The following is a 22,746-nucleotide window of genomic DNA, read 5'->3' on the forward strand; positions in this document are numbered from 1 at the left end:
AAATAGGACAAAAGTAAAGTGATCTTTTGGTTGAAAGCCACAAAAAGTAATAATTGCCTTAGGGGGGTTGCTCTGCCCCACCCTCCCCTACAATAAAAATGGTTATTTATAGAGTATATTTTCATAAAATTTTATTAAAAAATACTGAAACAATCAGTATAATTTTCAAAAATATCGAGTTGTGTCACCGTTATCTAAAATGTTTAAGTAATTTTTACCATAAAATTTTCTGTGTGTCCTACTTCAGTTTATAATTTTAGAAAATTTCATAAATAGGCAACGAATTTACATTCTTATTCTGATTAAAAATAAAAAAAAATTCTATTATATAGGGGAAGGGGGGGAAATGGGCCTCTGGGGGCAAAACGGGCCCCCTAAAATTTTGGATGCCTCGAAATATTAGGGGGCAAAATGGACCCCTCAAAATTTTTAGTATGAAAAGGGTTGGGGGGAGGGGGTAAAATGGGCTGTCTAGACTTTGAAAACCTACGAATATTTTTTAGCCAAACGGGTTCCTAAAATTTTTTTAACAGACATGATTAAAGAATTATGATAAGAGGCAAACTGGGTCACGATTTCAACAGCATTACTAACTATAATTTTTTTCAAAAACAATTTATTCTATATAATCGAAAATAATTAAAATATAAGCAATCAAGTAATGAAATTAAGTTATTTTTAGGTCCAAATTTTCACTATCAACTCTTTTTTATACTAAACACACAGCAAAAAGTTTCAAAACACAAAACAAGCGACAAACATACATTGAGTTTTGTTGGGGGCCCGTTTTCCCAACTTTTCAGGATTTTTTAATTTTTATAGACACAGCAAATCAACACCAAAAACTCAGCAGAAGGAAAAAAAAGTAAAATAAGCTAAAAAACTCGCATTATAAAAATTTTTTTAGGGGGGGCCCATTTTGCCCCACATTTTTTAATTTTTTATTTTTAATGGATAGAACAAATTAACGTCAAATACTTGGCGAGGGAGTAAAAAAAAGTAATACAAGTAAAACAAACTGAGGATTTGAAAATTTTTTTCTTAAGGGGCCCATTTTGCCCCCCCCCCCCCCCCTTCCCCTAAAAAATTTTTCACCTGGCATATCATTTTAAACAATTAAAAATTTTATTAAATCAATAAAAATATACTACTCTGGTACATCAGATTCCTGATATTAACCAAAATTTCCGTGTGTATTTTAATAAAAATAAAATGACCTTGACAGAACTTTTATTTTCAAAAATAACATAACTAAAAATTAATGACGGCCGTAAAAAAATAACCAACTCAAAAAAATAATTTTCTATCGATCGTACGTGTGGGCCGATGAAATTCGAATTCGTCCATACATATGAAGATAGTGCACACAAGTTTGTTGCTCGTTGTCATGGAAACAAATAAAGTACATGGCTGCCAGTTCAACAGTTTATATCTCACCATTGTAACGAGTGGGTCTAAAGAAACGTCGCAAAATCGTAAACAATTAAATTATTTATCACGTAAGGAAAATTATCATATGTTGATTGTGAAATTTTTTTAATTGTTCAGTATATAATTTTTTGTTATTAAAAAAAATTTTTCATGTAATAATTTATTAATATTTGTGGTTCTTATTTTTCGTGTATTAAATACTTTTCTGTATAATTAATTTGAAATTGCTCGGGTTTTCAAAAACAAAAATTCTGAAAAATTAAAAAATGATGCGGATTTTCATAAACTCACGTGTTGTAATTTGAATTTAAAAATTTTTTAAACAGAAACATACAAGATTTACAATCTTGTTTTACTTTAAGTTAATCTATATTCTTGCGTGCCAGATCACCTTAAGAAAGATGGATTAGTGACATGCAATTGTAAGAAAATGCTAATTTTACATACTAGGACTCGATATTGTCCCAGTTTACAAGTATACCACTATGGTATTTTTTATTATTTGCTCTACATCAAGAGGGTCTGGTGATTTTTTAAATTTTTTATTTGTTTTCTGTTTTATTTTACAATCATTTCAACTCTTTATTAATTGATAATTATTTTAAATTATAGAATATTTTTAAAAATACGAGGCACACGGAAAGAAAATTATGGGAAGTTTTGCTATGCATTATGGGAATGGTTCCCATAATGGTAAGGGAATAGAACCTATACTACTATAGGGATGGTTCCCATAATGATATGGGGATGGTTCCCATACCATTATAGGAATGATTCCCATACTATTAAGGGAACCATTCCCATATCATTATGGAATGTTTTGTGCTGACAAAAAATTCTTGTTAAAAATTTTAATGTTTTTTTGCCAAATACGATTTTTTTTTCAATGTTTGAATTTTTGTTTTTATGTTTAATAATATTTCTGTGTATTGTAGAAGTGATTACCACACTTCTTTAAAATAATTTTTTCATGATAATATGGGAACCATTCCCATAATATTATAGGAATGGTTCCTATAATAGTATGGGAACTATTTCCATAATATTATGGGAATGATTCCCATAATGGTATAGGAACCATTCCAATTGCATTATGGGAATCATTCCCATAATATTATAGGAATAGTTTCCATGCTATTATAGGAACCATTCCCATGATATTATGGGAATGGTTCCTATAATTTATGGGAATGGTTCCTATAAATTATAGGAACCATTCCCATAAATTATAGGAATGATTCCCATAATATTATAGAAAGTATTCCTATAAATTGTAGGAACCATTCCTATAATTATAGGAATCATTCCTATAGTGTTATGGGTATCATTCCCATAATTATAGGAACTATTCCTATAATTATGGGAAACATTCCTATAATTATACGAACCGCTCCCATAATTTATGGTCGTAATTCCTATGATGGTATAGGAAAAAATTTCACAAAATTATGGGAACCGCTGCTATAATTTTCTTTCCGTGCACTTGTTAGTAATTTGAAATTAAATATATGATGAAAAAATTTTTTAAAAATAATTATGGACATTTTAACAATTTGAATACTTCACAGGAAACAATATTGTTACAATCGATATAATTCGTGTGTTAGAAGCGGTCTGCACAATATTTGTTATTTTTTAACATAGGGTATTTGGGTTGAAATTCGGACACTATATTTGTGGTAAAATTTGAGCACGAAGTTCGGGGAATACCAGAAGTAAAGTCAATACTTTTTAAATGTCAGTGGCGACACAAAATAATTTTAACTTGTAAATTTTATTTTTTTACCATAGATATTTATTACATACAATTTATATATTCCCATGCGAAAAAAGTATATATCCGGATATATATTTTTTTTTGTATGGCTTATTTGAGGTTATCAAATCTGACAACAATTATGATTTAACGTTCAATTATTTTTTGATAGTAGGGGAGACCGGGGCAAGACGGCCCACCTGGGGCAAGAAGGTCCACCTCAAAAATTAACCAAAAAAATTTTTTTCTTGTTTTCTTTTGATTATCACAAATTTAGATTATTTACTCATTTTTAGCCCGATACGTGAAACTTGGGGCAAAATGAACCACTCAAAAATTCTAAAAGAAAATGAATTTCATAATATTATAACCTAGTCATGATTAATTTAATAGAAATATCATTTTTTGGTTAATTATATGGATTTGGATTAAAATAGAGCATTTGAAAAAGTTAAAAAACCAATAATCAATTTTCTACAGAAGTGAAAAAATGACTCGTATTATATCAAAAAAGGTTATTTCGAGTAATATTAAAGTATATACAGTTGTTAAGGAGAAAAATATAAACATTTGTTACGCGGGAAATTTTTTTACAATTAAAAAAAAAAAATTTTTTTTTCATTTTTTTTCGGAGGGGGCCGTCTTGCCCAAAAAAAAAAAAATTTTTTTCAGGAGCTTCACCAAAATTTTGGTGAATTGACTTCAAGTTGGACAAGAGTAAATCGACTTGATGGTTAAAAGCCACAAATAATAATAACCGGCTTAGGTGGGCCGTCTTGCCCCGCTCTCCCCTAAATAATACGGCTGTCCAATTTCAAAACACAGTAACTGACAAAAATAAAATTTTTGAAATATGCATCGAATTATGTTCACGAGACTCCACGGAAACTAAAAATACTAAAAAATCGATTTCGAAAAATTTGTTACTTACTGTGTTTTAAAATTGGGCAGCCGAATAGTTTCATTAAAGTCAAGATTTAAAAAAATCATGTAATATTTCATACCACTTGTAAATAGCAAATCAATTAATTGCTTTTAGAAAAGGAAAAACGCATTTTTATTTAGCACACAAATAGTTTTTATATTACATAAAAGTAAAGTAAAAGCCCGATACCCGCTCAGTACCATTAGTCGCTCACTTTAACTATTCAAGGCGTTTTTTTATAATTTTTATAAAAAAAAATTACAACTAAAAATATTTTTATTGATAAATAATTATTTATGAATCTAAATATATTAAAATATGATGCATCAAATTATTTTATAACAGATTATAAATTTAAATTAAATGACTGTGTTCAAAATCGCGCTCAGCCGGGCATTTTTTACTTTAACGTTCATTCGTTAGATTAAATTTAGGTTACGTCAAATTTTTTAAGAATTGTTATAACTATATCTTATTAAATACATTTTTAAAATTCATGAAATTTTATATTATGAAAGAATAAAGTAGTATAATTTATAAATTATTTGTCCAAATCAATAAACTTATCATAGTTTAATTGATATTGTCTTTGAGCGACTATAGGGCCATGTGTTGATCGAGTAATGGGACATCACAACTTTTAGTGAGCGACTATGGGTACACTCAAGGACCTTTTTTAAAAAATTAATAATAATTAATTATCAAGATTATTCTTCAAACTTAAATTTTATTCTGATACTCGAAACTTCAAAATATAACTATAAATAAAAAAATGGTTTTTTATTTTATTTATTAATTTATATTGAGTGATTTAATCTCAATCCAATGAAAAGTGAGCGGATATAGGGGCTTTTACCTTAATGTGAAATTATAACTTAATTTTTTTGATACGTATGATAAAAATTCCAGCTTTTAGTAAATGCTAAATTTAATATATTAATAATAAATATTTTTGTTAAATTGACATTCACAAAATGTCGATTTCACTTTAATTTTTCTACACTGTGAAAAATTCCTAATAAATTTTACTATGGGTGCGTAGTAACACCGGACTATAAGAAAACTGGTACAAAATTTACAAGTGTCCCATAGTAAACATATGCGCAAACTACACATTTGTGGCCTATGCGCATACGTTCACTTGTAAATTTTGAATCAGTTTTCTTATAGCCCGGTGTTACTAATGCACCCATAGTAAAATTTGTTGGGAATTTTTTACAGTGTAATAATTCTTCCGTGACTATCGATTGAGCTTTCAACATAAATTTTGTGTTAATTTTGTACTAGGTCACACTTTCAAAATGTTAAGTAGCAGATCGATTAAAATTTTTAACTAACACAATGAAATGTGTTGATTTAACACAAAAATTCTTACGCGGACCGTTTTTAACATCTACACAATGTTTTTTACTGTGTACACTCTACAACTAAATGTGTAGTCAAAATTAATACGTTTATTGCCAAATAACATTGAAACGCGATAAGTAATCTGTAGGTGTTTCGCGTTACTAATTCCAGAAGGATTTATAATTTAATACGTCCTTTTGTCTTTGCGAAGTTCCTTAAAATCAAAAGGGCGTTTTTTCATAGCAAATCATTTTGTAGATTTATCTCAAATTTAAGAATTGAAAAAAAAAAAACTTGAGAACCAAAAAGAAATTTAACTTAAATTATACGCCCTTTTAGCTTTTAACATTTTTTTTTTGGCTCTAAAATAATTCCCCACAACGATTGGTAATAAAAAAAAAAAATAATAAGCCCTTTCGACTTTAGGAAGCTCTCTAAATTCAAAAGGAAGTATAAAAATATAAGGCTTTTTGGAATTAGTAACGGGATTTAACACACCGTGAAATGTGTTTTAAGTGTTTACTAAAACCGATAGTTATGCATATGACCTTAAACATGGAACACATTTGATGTGTGTTAAGGCTGGGCCATACCCATACGATAAAAATATATATCCGGATATATCCGAGCAAATCTGCATATATGAGACATATATTTATATACATGTTGCATATATGCGACATAATCCAGATTTGCCCGGATATATCCGGATATATATTTTTTTCGTATGGGCACTCAACAAATTGTCGAATTTTAGATTTCTGTTAATTTATTAATTGATTATAATCATAGCAATTTTTTGAGTTTTTAGAAAAAGGCATGAGATAAATTTTCTCGAAAGATTTTTATCATTTGATGATGAAAATCAATATTCAAAAATATTTCTTGGCGCATTAAATTTATACTCACCTATAGCTATTTTTTGCAGTATAAATTAAAAAAAAAATTTTTCATGGTGCGAGAAATTTAATGATCCTCTAGTTAGCTGACAATTAACAATTTTCGATTTTTGTTCCAATAAATCAATTGCAAAAAAAAACTAAAAGAAAATTTAAAAAATTATAGATGCAATTTTTTAAATATTTTTTTTTTATATTTTATCATTTTTGGAAACATTCAAAAATTATAAAACGCCCCCTTATTTCAGCATCATGAAATTTTTTTCCAGTTCTAAAAAAATTTTTTCTTCAATTTATAGTTCAAAATATTTATTGCGCCAAAAATCCTTTTTCCCTGATAAAAAATACTCATTTAAAAGTATTGAAAATCATTTCAATTCTTTTCAATCCATACGGTGATTTTGAAAAATATTAAATGAAATTAAAATTTCGATCATTTGAAAATTTTCTAATTCCTATCATGGAATTCAAAAGTATTGAAAAGAATTCAATCTTTCATCATTTTAGAAAAAGATTCAGAAAGATTCGAAAATGTTAATTCATTTTAATTTATTTCAATTCAAGTTATAACTCGAAATATGGAACTATTTTAGTGTTGAGAAAGATTCTGAAAAATTGAAAATTCTCAATTTCGTTCAATTCTTTTCAATCCTACACTCGATCCAAAATATGGAACTATTTCGTTATTGAGAAGTATTCCGAATGATTGAAAATTTCAATTCATTTGAATCTTTTTCAATCCAACTCTTAACCCGAAATGTGGAACTATTTTGGTATTGAGGAAAATTTAGAAAGATAGAAAACTGTCGATTTATTCGACTCTTTTTCAATTCTTTGGAAGTTTAGAAATTCTTATATTGTTTTTAGATTCAATACAATTGAAAAGTATTAGGGGTGTGCGAATATTGTTCGAATCGAATCGAATAATTCGAATAATTCGAAAGTTCACGAATAATTCGAAAAATTTCAAATAATTCGTAAATTTTTGAATAATTCGGAAGTTTTCGAATAATTCGGAAATTTTCGAATAATTCGCGCATAGTTCGAACAATTCGCGAATTATCGAAATATCACTGGATTTTCTATTGTTTCCAATTCGAATTCCATTACATCGTGTATCAAAATATTCTACCTACGAATAATAGTATTTGATTAATACTCTTTGATTAAAAATCAATTATCCGGAGAAAACAATTGCTTAATTTCAATGTAAGTTCATCTTTGTCAGTAACATAAAAAATCTAGATACTATTATTGGCAAGAGATCTTTTCAATTCATTTTTGTTTTTACAATTATTAATTTCCGTTTGCAAAAAAATAAATAAGAAAAAGGTTACACATGCAATATTTTAAAATTCTCGAAATTAATTTCTCCAAGTTTTTTTATAGATAGTATACTATTCGTAAGTAGAATATTTGATACACGATGTAATGGAATTCAAATTGAAAACAATAGAAAATCCATTGATATTTCGTTGATTCGCGAATTGTTCGAACTATGCGCGAATTATTCAAAAATTTACTAATTATTCGTGAACTTTCAAATTATTCGAATTATTCAGGAACTTTCGAAAGTTCCTGAATAATTCGAATAATTCGAAAGTTCCTGAATAATTCGAAAGTTCCTGAATAATTAGAAAGTTCCTGAGTAATTCGAATAATTCGAAAGTTCCTGAATAATTCGAAAGTTCCTAAATAATTCGAAAGTTCCTGAATAATTCGAAAGTTCCTGAATAATTCGAATAATTCGAAAGTTTCTGAATAATTCGAATAATTCGAAAGTTCCTCAATAATTCGAAAGTTCCTGAATAATTCGAAAGTTCCTGAATAATTCGAATAATTCGAAAGTTCCTAAATAATTCGAAAGTTCCTGAATAATTCGAAAGTTCCTGAATAATTCGAATAATTCGAAAGTTTCTGAATAATTCGAAAGTTCCTGAATAATTCGAAAGTTCCTAAATAATTCGAAAGTTCCTGAATAATTCGAAAGTTCCTGAATAATTCGAATAATTCGAAAGTTTCTGAATAATTCAAAAGTTCCTGAATAATTCGAAAGTTCACGAATAATTCTTAAGTTTGAATTATTCGCATACCCCTAAAAAGTATTAATTTCATGTCCAGATGAAAACCTTGTGGAATAGGATTTATTCAAAAGTATTCAAATCTCATCTTTTCCAATGAGTATTTTTAATCAGAGTTCTCTGTATAGAAATCTAATATCCGAAAATTTGGTTATTACTGCCGACCCTTACACTAACCCACTTGTAACACTCTTGGTTTTAAATTATATTTTATTATTATTTTTATAGGAGCCTCGAAGTTTCAATAAGTATTTGTAATTATTTATCGATTAATTGACAGCGTTCATTGAATATACATTCCAAAAATAATCTGATGATCTATTTAGTGAAAACAATCGTTAATGTGCCTGGTATAGAATAAAACAATAAAAAAGGCATTGATACTCAGTACTTGAGTAACTAGAGTCTATAGTACAGCTCTGTGATTAATAATTAATAGGCTTAGTAAAGCTTGTACTGTAAAATGAGTATTTTCAATGTTAAGTTTTGAGGACGGTGACACCGATGACGTTCTCCGTGACCCTATTGACAGAATGCAGTGTAAAACAAATTCAATTAGAAATGACATTAAGATCCACTGGTTCCAGTGTACAAACATGAAGAGTAATTATTTATATTTTGTATAATAAGAGCCAAAAAAATTTTTGGTGAAACAAAAACAATATTTTGATATTTAAATTTTGAACGAAAAACGAAAAAAAACGTTTTTATAAATATGAATCGATACATAACGCTCAATCAATTGGGTGATGGTACTTTTGGATCTGTCGTACTCGGGCAACGAGTGGATACTGGGGAAAAAGTTGCTATCAAAAGAATGAAGAGAAAATATTATTCATGGGAAGAAGCTATGAACCTTCGAGAAGTTAAGGTTTAGTTACATTTTTAAATTATTTTACTACATATTATGTTAACGTTATTCTTAAAATTTTTAATTAAAAATTATTTTTAGTCTTTGAAAAAATTAAATCACGCTAATGTCGTAAAACTGAAAGAAGTAATAAGAGAAAATGATATTCTTTATTTTGTGTTCGAATATATGAAAGAAAATTTATATCAACTTATGAAAGATAGGTAAAAGTTTATTAATCACATACTTTTAGTACAAATGTATTTTTAGTTTTATAATACAGTCGACTACCCGTTGAAAGCCTGTTTTGATTTATATGATTTTAAACGTCAAATTCACGTTTATGTTAACCGTTACCATACATTATGATAATGATTACCGTCATATTGTAACTATTACCATCGTGCTATGGTAAGGATTACCATAATTCAGTTACCATACTATATAGGAAATCGAGGAAAGAAATTTATGGTAACAATTACAATATATTATGGTAATGGTTACCATATATTATGGTAATGTTTATTATAATGTCGTAGTAATGGTTCCTATAATACTATGGTAATGGTTACCATATATTATGGTAATCATTACCATAAGATTATAGTAATCGTTACCATAATATTATGGTAACTATTACCATAATATTATAGGAACCATTACTACGACATTATAATAACCATTACCATATATATGGTAATCATTACCATAATATATGGTAACCATTACCATATTTATGGTAACCATGACCATATATATGGTAATCATGACCATAATATATGGTAACCATTACCATAATATATGGTAATCATTACCATAATATATGGTAACCATGACCATATGTATGGTAATCATTACCATAATATATGGTAACCATTACCATGTATATGGTAATCATTACCATAATATATGGTAACCATGCCCATATATATGGTAATCATTACCATAATATATGGTAACCATGACCATATATATGGTAATCATTACCATAATATAAGGTAACCATGACCATATATATGGTAATCATTACCATAATATATGGCAACGATTACCATATATATGGTAGTCATTACCATAATATATGGTAACCATGACCATATATATGGTAATCATTACCATAATATATGGTAACCATTACCATATATATGGTAACCGGTGTGCAGTTACCTGATCCCAGTAATTTGATACAACGATAAGTGATCCCTACAAATTGATCCCATCGACAATTAATCCCAATGACAACCGATCCCACTGACAACTGGTCCAAATGACAATAGATCCCATCGATCGCATGTAATATGTATTCACATATATTTTTAGATCGTATACTACGAATAAAAAAAGTTGTTATAAATTAATATATATTATTATTGTGAAAATATTTAGTGATTTTAAAATGAATTAATATTTAATATTATTGTAAAACTAATTATTGATTTTCAAATAAAATTATATTCATTATTATTGTAATAATAATTAAGTATTATTATTAATGTAAGATATAAAAATATGTGTAACATCATATTATATGAGATTGGTGGGATCAGTTGTCAGTTGTATCAGTTGTTTGTGGGATCAGTTGTCTTTGGGATCAATTGTCGTGTGATCACTTGTCAGAGATCAGTTATCATGGAACCATGGTAACCATTACCATAATATATGGTAACCGTTACCATAATATTATAGTAATCGTTACCATAATATTATGGTAAACATTATCATATATTATGGTAATCATTACCATAATTCTTTCACATGCAATATGGGAACTGTTACCATAATTATGGAAATTGTTCCCATACTTATGGGAACTTTTACCAGAAAGTATGGGCCTATATCCCATAATTCCAAGTAATTATTACCATAACGGTATGGGGTGATATTTCATAAGCGTACTAAGAACGGTTACCATAAATTTCTCTCCGTGTACTACCATAATTATAGGAATTATTCCCATAGTTACGGAAACTTTTCCCAGAAATTATGGGTGTATAGCCATTTTTGAAATATAGCGAAACCTAAACTTACAAATAACCTTCTCAATAAGACAATTTATAGATAAATTAAGAAAAATATAGATAGCCCGAACTGGGAATCGAACCCAGACCATGTCGGTATAGCCTATTAATTCCTAGTAATTATTACCATAACGTTTTGGGCTGAAATTTCATAAACGTACTAAGACCGGTGACTGTAATTTTTTCCGTGTACACGATTATCCCGATTTTTCTGGTAATGATAATTATAGTACAAAAATTTATAATGATAACGATGTTAATTACAGTAGTAATAAAAATAATAATTTTATTGATGAACATAATTACTCAATCAAACTTTCAAATGTAACAGAAGTTCTAAATGTAATTCCTGATTACAATTACAAACAATAAATGATATTTGACTTAATATTGATTCTCATATTCTCCGCGAAACATAGATAGTAAATTTTGAGGTTAATAACGGGCTGTTTGGTACGAAACTCAAACAAGTAGTTGAGTGGGGTAGTCGACTGTAGTAATTTTTAGTATTAGAAATTTAATTTTCATTTATCGATGTCAATAATAATATGTGTTTTTTTTTTTTTAATTTAAACGAATGCTTATAGTTGCAATTAATTTATTATAGAGATAAATTATTTCCGGAACCGATTATCAGAAACATGATATATCAAGTACTTCAAGGACTGGCATTCATGCATAAGCACGGATTTTTCCATCGTGACATGAAACCAGAGAATCTTCTGTGCATGGGTCCAGAATTAATAAAAATAGCCGATTTCGGGTTAGCCCGTGAAATTCGATCTCGGCCGCCTTATACAGATTACGTATCAACAAGATGGTAAATTACTAAAATATTTATTTTACTGTCAGTTTACATAATTAATTAACTACTACAATAGATGAGTCAGTCACACGCGCAAGCGCGCATGCTTATTATTGAACATGACTAGGGTCAGGATTTTTGCGTTAATTTGAAAATAAGCAATAATTAGTGGTGTGAAATTTTTTATATTGCAGGGAAAATATTGGTCGTATTAAAAAAGTTTTTGAACAAAAGTTGTAGGAAATTCAATTTTCGAAAAAAAATGTCTCCTATAATTTTTTCTTAGGACTAATAAGAAAGCCGTAATTTAAAAATTAAGATTTTCATAATTAATCAAATTTTGAATCATTCATTATGAATCTTAATTTTTGAATTACAGTAAAAATATTGGTCGTAGTAAAAAATTTTCCGAACAAAAGTTGTAGGAAATTTAATTTTCTAAAAAAAATGTCTCCTATAATTTTTTCTTAGGACTAATAAGAAAGCCATAATTTCAAAATTAAGATTTTCAGAAGCCCCAAAATTTTGAATCATTCATTATGAATCTTAATTGTTGAATTACAGTAAAAATATTGGTCGTATTGAAAAAGTTTTTGAACAAAAGTTGTAGGAAATTCAATTTTCGAAAAAAAATGTCTCCTATAATTTTTTCTTAGGACTAATAAAAAAGCCGTAATTTCAAAATTAAGATTGTCATAATCAATCAAATTTTGAATCATTCATTATGAATCTTAATTTTTAAATTACAGTTAAAATATTAGTCGTATAAAAAAATTTTCCGAGCAAAAGTTGTAGGAAATTTAATTTTCTGAAAAAAAATGACTCCTATAATTTTTTCTTAGGACTAATAAGAGAGCCGTAATTTCAAAATTAAGATTTTCAGAAGTCCAAAAATTTTGAATCATTCATTATGAATCTTAATTTTTGAATTACGGTAAAAATACTGGTCGTACTAAAAAAGTTTTTGAACAAAAGTTGTAAGAAATTTAATTTTCGAAAAAAAATGTCTCCTATAATTTTTTCTTAGGACTAATAAGAATGCCATAATTTCAAAATTAAGATTTTCAGAAGCCCCAAAATTTTGAATCATTCATTATGAATCTTAATTTTTGAATTACAGTAAAAATATTGGTCGTATTAAAAAAGTTTTTGAACAAAAGTTGTAGGAAATTTAATTTCCTAAAAAAAATGTATCGTATAATTCTTTCTTAGGACTAAAAAGAAAGCCGTAATTTCAAAATTAAGATTTTCATAATTAATCAAATTTTGAATCATTCATTATAAATCTTAATTTTTTAATTACAGTAAAAATATTGATCATAAAACTTTGAACTACTCATTCCAAAAATAAGGCAAAAATCTTGTCCCTAAACATTACATTAAATTCGACACATTTGTCTTGCAATATTAATCAGACAAACGAATTTTTAAAACTTTATTAACTTAAAATGCAATTAGGTATCGGGCCCCTGAAGTATTGCTCCACTCCACAACTTACAATAGTCCAATAGACATTTGGGCAGTGGGGTGCATTATGGCTGAATTATATACCTTTCGACCTTTATTTCCTGGCAAAAGTGAAATTGATGAGATTTTCAAAATTTGCGCTGTGATTGGAACACCAGATAAAGATGATTGGCCTGAAGGTTATCAGCTTGCAGCCGCAATGAATTTTAAGTTCCCTGTAATATCAAAAACGCCACTCAAAGATATCATTCCTAACGCTAGTCAAGAAGCAATTATTCTTATGGAAGATATGTTAGAATGGAATCCGATAAAAAGACCCACAGCTCAACAAGCGTTACGGTAATATTTTGTATGACTAATCTATTGTTCAAATGAAAACTTATGTTTAATAAATAAATCAACTTGTAGATACCCTTATTTCCAAGTGAATAATGCGACTCGAGTAATGAGTAGCAGGAAAATAGGAATTAATTCTCATCAAGAGCTCGCTATGAACAAAATTAATTTCCCTCCAACGGGACAAGTTTTCAAACATAATCAGGATCTGAATAAAAATATCGTAGAAAGTCAACCGCCAGAAAAAATAGTTGTTACACAATCGCAACAACAGCAATTTACTTTGCCTCTATTAAGTAGTCGGAAACATGATAATGTGCCAAGTTGGGAAGATGAAAATTTTACTAGAGGATTAGGGTAAATTTCTTTATTTAGTTGCTTATATTTGCACGCCTCATAACGCGCCGCGCTATCCGTGCTCTGGAATCGCCACAAAATTTTCGTCATATTCACTCATTTTAAATCTGTGTTACACCCCCATCAGAACGTAGAAATGATATAAATCTTATACCATCACCCTGAGTAAAAATACTCATTGAAAAGTATTGAAAATTATTTCAATTTTTTTTAATCCATACGGAGATTTTGAAAAATATTAAATGGAATCGAAAATTCGATTATTTGAATACTTTCTAATTCTTATAATGGAATTCGAAAGTATTGAAAAGAATTAAATCTTTCATCATTTTAGAAAAAGATTCAGAAAGATTCGAAAATCTGAATTCCTTTTAATTTATTTGAATTCAAGTCATAGTTCGAAATATGGAACTATTTTAGTATTGAGAAAGATTCAGAAAAATTGAAAATTCTCAATTTCGTTCAATTCTTTTCAATCCTACACTTGATCCAAAATATGGAACTATTTTGTTATTGAGAAGTATTCAGAAAGATTGAAAATTTCAATTCATTTGAATCTTTTGCAATCCAACTCTTAACCCGAAATGTAGAACTACTTTGGAATTGAGGAAGATTTAAAAGGATTGAAAACTGTCAATTTGTTTAAATTTTTTTCAATGCTACTCGTATCCCTGAAATTCGAAACTTTTTTGTAAATGGCGAGGATTCAGAAAGATTAAAAATATCAATTTATTTGAATCTTATTAAATTCTTTAGAAGTTTAGAAATTCTTATATTATTTTTAGATTCAATAGAATTGAAAAGTATTAATTTTATGTCCAGATGAAGATTTTGTGGAATAGGATTTATTCAAAAGTATTCAAATCTCATCTTTTTCAATACTTTTCAATGAGTATTTTTAATCAGGGCATGCTAACAATTTATTAAACTTTAATTTTGACTTAGTTCTTAGTCGATTCATTGATAAATTTATTTGAAAATAAATATTTCTATCCAAATAAACTTTCACGTCAACTATCTGGTATGAAACTTTGTACACACGATAACTTTTTAAAAACACCATTAATTAACACGATTCTTTTATCAATATCTTGATTCCGTTAATTGGAAGAACCCTATGAAAATTCACTGTCTAAACTTTTGCTGCTTAGTTATAATCAATAAAAACTTAAAACCTATAACTCCACAATATCGAGCCCTATTTTGTTTGTGTCCTCTTTTCTCACGGGATATACTATCAGCTGTTTTTATCTAACAGACGTGACGATATCATCTACGGTACATTTAATGTACTACGTGTAGTGCAGTGGGCGCCATACTTTCATCCTAAAAACATTTCTGGGCATGCACTGGATCTATTGTACGACAACTTTAACAAAATGCTTGATCTTAATGGTGGAGATTTAAGAAAGTCGACTTAAACAATAAATCTACTAAAATTAGAATCAATGATTGTAAACGTACCAAAATCAATAGCGGCGAAAATATGGAACGGCTGTAATAGAAATATTACCGAAATGTCTTCTGGCGAAACTTACCAGAGTACAGTTTTAACAACGGCGATTCTGAACATATTACCGAATCAAAAGACCGATTCAACAATTGTCCGGACTGTTGATTGATTTGGTGATATATTCAGAATCGCCGTTGTTAAAACTACTCTTGTAAGTTTCACTGGAAGACATTTCGGTAATATTTCTATTACAGCCGTTCCATATTTTCGCCGCTATTGATTTTGGTACGTTTACAATTACTGATTCTAATTTTGGTAGATCTATTGTTTAAGTCAACTTTCTTAAATCTCCCCCATTAAGATCAAGCATTTTTTGTTAAAGTTGTCGTACAATAGATCCAGTACATACCCAGAAATGTTTTTAGGATGAAAGTATGGCGCCCAGTGCAGTCACTCTAACGGTGGCACCAGGAGCGCGGAATTCAAAATGTGTTTCTGTGTAATTATTACGCGCATTAGATTTTTTAGCTCAAATATCCTTTTCGATGTGGAAAAAATAATATCAATAAGCCTTCCCCTGGTAGATCCGAATTACAGGAAATTACGGCATTTTATGGTAGTTTAGATAAATATACGGCAACTGACGGTAAATTTACGGCAGTTTTACCGCAAGTTTGCGCCAGATGTACGGTAATTTATCGCAAATTTGCTGCAAGGCTGCGGTGTTTTACGGTAAAGTACAGTATTGCACGGTAAAAGTGAAAAACTCTAGCGGATCCGAATTACAGTAAATACAGTGATTTACCGTAATTTACGGTGCCTAGCAGAATTACCGTAAATTACAGTAATTTACCGTAAATTACGGCAATTTACCTTAATTTGCCGTAAATTACCGCAATTTGCCGTAAATTACCATAAATTACGGTAATCTACGGTAAATTACCGTAATTTACGGCAATTCTGCTCGGTGCCGTAAAATTACGGTAAACTACGGCAATCTACCGTGATTTGCCGTAGATTACCGTAATTTACGGTAAATTACCGTAATTTAGGTAATTCTGCTAGGCACCGTAAATTACGGTAAATTACGGTAAATCACTGTACTTACCGTAATTCGGATCCACTAGGGAGCATATGATGTTTACGGTAAAAATTCCGCAAATTACGGTAGCATGAGGTAAATTACTGTAATTTACCGTAATGCGGATCCGCCAGGGTCTACAGAAAAGTAATTACATAAACTATTGTAAAAATGAGGTCACTTGCGTATGAGGCGCGCACTTTCGAATTTTCCAAATTTTTTATTATTATGACTTATTTGTTATGTTTTTTATAGAAATAAAATAACCTCAGGGAATACTGATACAAAGCTTGCGACAGATGGAATTTGTAAACAAAATGTTATAAATTGGCATGAAAATTATGAAACAGAGAATCAAAAAATGAACGGTAACTGGATAACACCAGCATGGAATGAACAATTGCCTTCAAGAAATTGGAACCAATCACAGTCAAATCTTCGAAATAGTCGAAAAGTTTCAGCAAAACAGCACTATCTCAGTGTTGCCCGATATGTTGTTGGCCAGAGCACAAATCTGTCATCCAGGTACCAAAAGTTTCGTCGTATCATCAGAGAAACACTCGTTGTTTATTTATTTCTTGGAATCACTTATCTATTTGGATGTTTTTGTTTGGGTCAAAAATCATTCCATCTTTGTCTTATCTACTTAGCAAATCAAATTGGTCTAAAAATAGATTCCATTCTTATTTCTATAGGATTACAAAAACCGCTTCCTCCCCAAAATTCTTATCCGCTAATAAGTTCATTGCTTTTCATTGCACAATTTATTTTAAAAGCTTTCGAACATATATCAAAAATTTTTAATTTCATTAGCGACTTCAAGATTTTCGATATGTTTTTAGATTATTTTACAGATTCGACAACTTTTACAACATCAATAACTTATCACATATTTCACTACTTGATAAATTTTTTTTACACTTTTATACAGTAAAATTGTACCGTCATATGAATAAAGCCTTGAAACTATTTCTTAATTACATTTGCATTTATTTTTTCGGTATTGTCAGAAGTGGCGAAGTCGACGTCGGTCGACCAAGATTGTTGTTGAATGGTATGGTAGCCCAACCGGTATCAGAAAAACTTGATGATTCAATGGATACTTTTTGGGGAACGCGTGACAATTTAGAGTCACAAGCAAGACAACATTATCTCTTAAGAAATCGTTATATATCTGAACAAAATGGCAGAATGCCATATCCTAGCGTTTATGGGACTCACACCATTAGTAAGAAGTTGCCTTAATTAAACGTGATTATTGTTTAGTAGTTTATTGCCTATTAACACAATTTATTATTTAGAAGCACCGGCAAAAGCTATACTCCAGCCAAGTTTATTTGGAAACGTATTAACGTCCCGTCCAAGTGGTGGCCTCCATGGAAGAACGGACTGGGCCGCAAAATACCTCAAGTAAAATGAACTATGTGAGCAAGAAAACTTAACTGTGATATTTATATCTAAATACTGATTGAAAGTTGTCAATTTAACCCTAAATTGGTCAGCATTAACGAATTTGGTCACGTTGAAGTATGTGCAGTATTATCGTCTAAGTCAAGACATAAGCGCGTTCGAGCTAAATGGCAAGAAGGTATTTTACGGTAAAAAATATTGTATATATCTGTGTTAAAAACGGCCCGTGTTGATTATTTTGTGTATAATCAAGACAATTCACTGTGTTCCCTAGCGGATCCGAATTACGGTAAATACGGTGATTTACCGTAATTTACGGTGCCTAGCAGAATTACCGTAAATTACGGTAATCTACGGTAAATGATGGCAAATTACGGCAAATTGCCGTAATTTACGATAATTCTGCTAGGCGCCGTAAAATTACGGCAATTTACCGTAATTTGCCGTAGAATACCGTAATTTACCGTAGATTACCGTAGTTTACGGTAATTCTGCTAGGCACCGTAAATTACGGTAAATCACTGTATTTACCGTAATTCGGATCCGCTAGGGTTAGTTAAAAAATTTATAGTTGTCCCATAGAAAGTTTGGGATTTTGACCTACCGTAATTATTCCTCCTCTACCACAGTATTTGGATTTGCGCATGCGCAGAATATCTTGGTCAAAGAATATTATAATAGAGGGGGAACTCTAGCAGATCCGAATTACGGTAATTACCGTAATTTGCGGTATCCGGCAGAATTACCGTAACTTACGGTAAAATACAATGATCTACCGTAAATTACAGTGATTTACCGTAATTTACCGTAATTTACGGTGCCTAGCAGAATTACCGTAAATTACGGTAATCTACGGTAAATGATGGCAAATTACGGCAAATTGCCGTAATTTACGATAATTCTGCTAGGCGCCGTAAAATTACGGCAATTTGCCGTAGAATACCGTAATTTACCGTAGATTACCGTAGTTTACGGTAATTCTGCTAGGCACCGTAAATTACGGTAAATTACGGTAAATCACTGTATTTACCGTAATTCGGATCCGCTAGGGTTAGTTAAAAAATTTATAGTTGTCCCATAGAAAGTTTGGGATTTTGACCTACCGTAATTATTCCTCCTCTACCACAGTATTTGGATTTGCGCATGCGCAGAATATCTTGGTCAAAGAATATTATAATAGAGGGGGAACTCTAGCAGATCCGAATTACGGTAATTACCGTAATTTGCGGTATCCGGCAGAATTACCGTAACTTACGGTAAAATACAATGATCTACCGTAAATTACAGTGATTTACCGTAATTTACCGTAATTTACGGTGCCTAGCAGAATTACCGTAAATTACGGTAATCTACGGTAAATGATGGCAAATTACGGCAAATTGCCGTAATTTACGATAATTCTGCTAGGCGCCGTAAAATTACGGCAATTTGCCGTAGAATACCGTAATTTACCGTAGATTACCGTAGTTTACGGTAATTCTGCTAGGCACCGTAAATTACGGTAAATTACGGTAAATCACTGTATTTACCGTAATTCGGATCCGCTAGGGTTAGTTAAAAAATTTATAGTTGTCCCATAGAAAGTTTGGGATTTTGACCTACCGTAATTATTCCTCCTCTACCACAATATTTGGATTTGCGCATGCGCAGAATATCTTGGTCAAAGAATATTATAATAGAGGGGGAACTCTAGCAGATCCGAATTACGGTAATTACCGTAATTTGCGGTATCCGGCAGAATTACCGTAACTTACGGTAAAACACAATGATCTACCGTAAATTACAGTGATTTACCGTAATTTGCCGTAAATTACGGTAAAATCCTACAGATTACAGTCAAATCTCACAGATTACAGTAAAATACCGTAGAATACGGTAAAATACCGCATTTAGCTGTAGTTTACCGCGAGTTACGGTGATTTGTCGTAAATTACGGTAAAATACCACAAATTGTGGTAAAACACCGTACATTACGGTTGAATACCACAAATTACGGTAGAATACCGCAAATTACGGTATTATACCGCAGCTGGCTGTAGTTTACCGTAATTTACTGTGATTTACCGGAATTTGCCGTAAATTACGGTAAAATCCCACGAATTACCGTAAAATCCCGTAGATTGCGGTAGAATACCACAAATTACGGTAAAATGTCGCATTTGGCTGTGGTTTACCGTAAGTTATGGTGGTTCACCGTGATTTGCCGTAAATTACGGTAGAATACCGCAAATTACGGTAAAATACCGCATTTGGCTGTAGTTTACCGTAAATTACGGTAATTCTGCTGGATACCGCGAATTACGGTAAATTACGGGAATAACCGTAATTCAGATCTGCTAGGGAAGAACAATGGTGGGATCTACTATTACTACATTAAAATTGTTATCTTGTACAAAAATTCAAACTATTAACTTTTATTGAGTGTTACTTTATAATTAACACAATGTTCTGTTGAAAATTTACTCGATCGTCACGGAAAAATTATGGAATGTTTCTAAGACACAGATTATACTGATTTCAACATAATACTTTTCACTGTCAAACCTGCTAAGAAAATCTCTTAAAATCCGATAAATTCTCAAAAAGTTTCTTAGAGATTTTATAAGAAGGAGCTACCATCGTGCTTAAGGTAAAGAGTAGTTAGCGCTTTTCGAAAAAAGTGTCCTATCGTATGCAAGTTAATGGCTTTTTCTAAAAGCGCTAACTGCTTTATTCCTACACTGAAAGAAAATAAATTAAAGTCAAGTAATTATTCTTCTTGTTTCCATAAATACTCAAAATAAATCATTTTTTTATAAAATTGAGTTGATAGTTTTTATTTTAAGTATATTAATTTTTTCGAGAGCTATATCTATAAACTATTAACATTTTATCATTTACTTGTAAAAATGAATATTTAAGATTTCCAATAAGGCACCGTAGCTGCACTAGCGGATCCTAATTGCGGTAAATTACCGAATTTTACTGTACATTTGCCGCATTTTACGGTAATTTACGACAAATTGCGGTAATTACCGGTAAAAAACGTGGGAAGTTATGGAAATTTGCGGTAATTTACCGCAATTTGTGGAATTTTTCCGTAACACAGTCAAATCACTTTGCGGTAAATTGCCGTATTTTTTCAACAAATCTGCACGTTTACGGTGAAATACCCCAAATGTACGGTAAATTACTCTAAATTTACCGTAAACTTACCTTATTTCCCACTAAATACCGTAAATTACTGCAAAATACCATAGTTCTTTCAAATACCGTAAATTACCGTATTTTACCGTAATTCGGATTCGCCAGGCTGAGCTACAGCGTAAATAAGTCGCGTGAAATTATTTATTTATAAAAAAAATGTTTGTTAAGGTACAAAACTAATCTGAACATGATTAGATAAAATAACACAAGACTAATAATTTTTTTTTGACAAAATTAAATTTTTTTCTTTAATATCCCCAGCAGATCCGAGTTACGGTAAATTACGGTAATGAACGTAATTTACGGCAAACTACGACATTTTACCGTAATTTACGGTAAAATGCCGTAATTTTCGGCAAATTACGGTTAAACACCGTAAGTGACGGTAAATAACGTTAGATTACCGTATTTTACCGTGATTCAGATCTGCTAGGGATTAAGGAAGTAAAATACTTAAATCAAGCATTTTTTCTTGAAAATATACATTTTTTCTCTCAGTGTACCCCAGTGGATCCGAATTACGGTAAATTACGGTAATTATCGTAATTTACGGTATCCAGCCGAATTACCGCAATTTAGGTAAAATACAGTAATTTGCCGTAGTAGGCGGGATGTTACCGTTATTTACCGCAACCTACAGTAAATTACGACTGGATGCGGTAAAATATCGTAATTTGCCGTAGCCCACGGTTAATTACAGGATTTTGCCGTAAATTCCGGTAATTCTGCTGAATACCGTAAATTACGATAATTACCGTAATTTACCGTAATTCGGATCCACTAGGGTAAGCAAAATAGTATAGGCCGTATACATACAGCTATGAAATTTTTTTAAAAATTATTCTGCAGCGTACTGTAACAATAAATTTAAAAAACGTGAGCCGGTGCGACACGCTGATACGGTGACCAATTTAGGGTTAAAAATAAAAATAAATTTCTCTAATGAAAAAATGATGCATCTAATTGATTAAATGTTATTGTAACTTTTATTATTTGTGCATATTAATTGTTGAGGAGCGATCATTAAGCATACATAATGAATTATATTTCGTTATAATAATCTCTACGCTTGATGTAAGATCACGATGTACAATAAGTAAAACATTTACGATAATAAATTTAAAATACAAAGAAAATAACTTTTGTCTTTTTTTTTATACAACATCTTTTTACATTTAATAGCAAATTTGTTACATTATTTTTTTTACGCTACTTTTTCCTTTTATTTATTGAAAAATATTTTACAACCAAAAATACAGAGGAAATTCCCTGATATGTGAACATATTTTTTACATCCCGTTAAAAGAAAAGAAAACGATAGATTCTCATAAGTCTATGGATAAT

General features: G+C 30.2%; 1 protein-coding gene across 3 annotated transcripts; it reads left to right on the top strand.

The window, feature by feature from the left end:
• The first annotated feature begins 1,375 nt into the window (after positions 1 to 1,375).
• LOC130669379 (serine/threonine-protein kinase ICK-like) lies at positions 1,376 to 18,547 on the top strand. Of its 3 annotated transcripts, none has more exons than XM_057472243.1 (9): positions 1,376 to 1,499; positions 8,668 to 9,310; positions 9,392 to 9,513; positions 11,915 to 12,127; positions 13,571 to 13,918; positions 13,988 to 14,272; positions 17,062 to 17,331; positions 17,817 to 18,034; positions 18,108 to 18,547. In XM_057472243.1, the coding sequence occupies exons 2-9, from the start codon at positions 9,155 to 9,157 to the stop codon at positions 18,218 to 18,220; spliced, it is 1,725 nt and encodes a 574-aa protein (XP_057328226.1). In that variant the 5' UTR covers positions 1,376 to 1,499; positions 8,668 to 9,154; the 3' UTR covers positions 18,221 to 18,547. The 3 variants fall into 3 exon arrangements, with proteins under 3 accessions (XP_057328226.1, XP_057328227.1, XP_057328228.1); XM_057472244.1 differs by lacking the exon at positions 1,376 to 1,499 and adding an exon at positions 1,696 to 1,951; XM_057472245.1 differs by lacking the exon at positions 1,376 to 1,499 and adding an exon at positions 1,698 to 1,853.
• Positions 18,548 to 22,746: the final 4,199 nt, after the last annotated feature.

This window comes from Microplitis mediator, chromosome 6 (genome assembly GCF_029852145.1).
Source record: "Microplitis mediator isolate UGA2020A chromosome 6, iyMicMedi2.1, whole genome shotgun sequence".
Classification (NCBI taxonomy): Eukaryota; Metazoa; Arthropoda; class Insecta; order Hymenoptera; family Braconidae; genus Microplitis; species Microplitis mediator.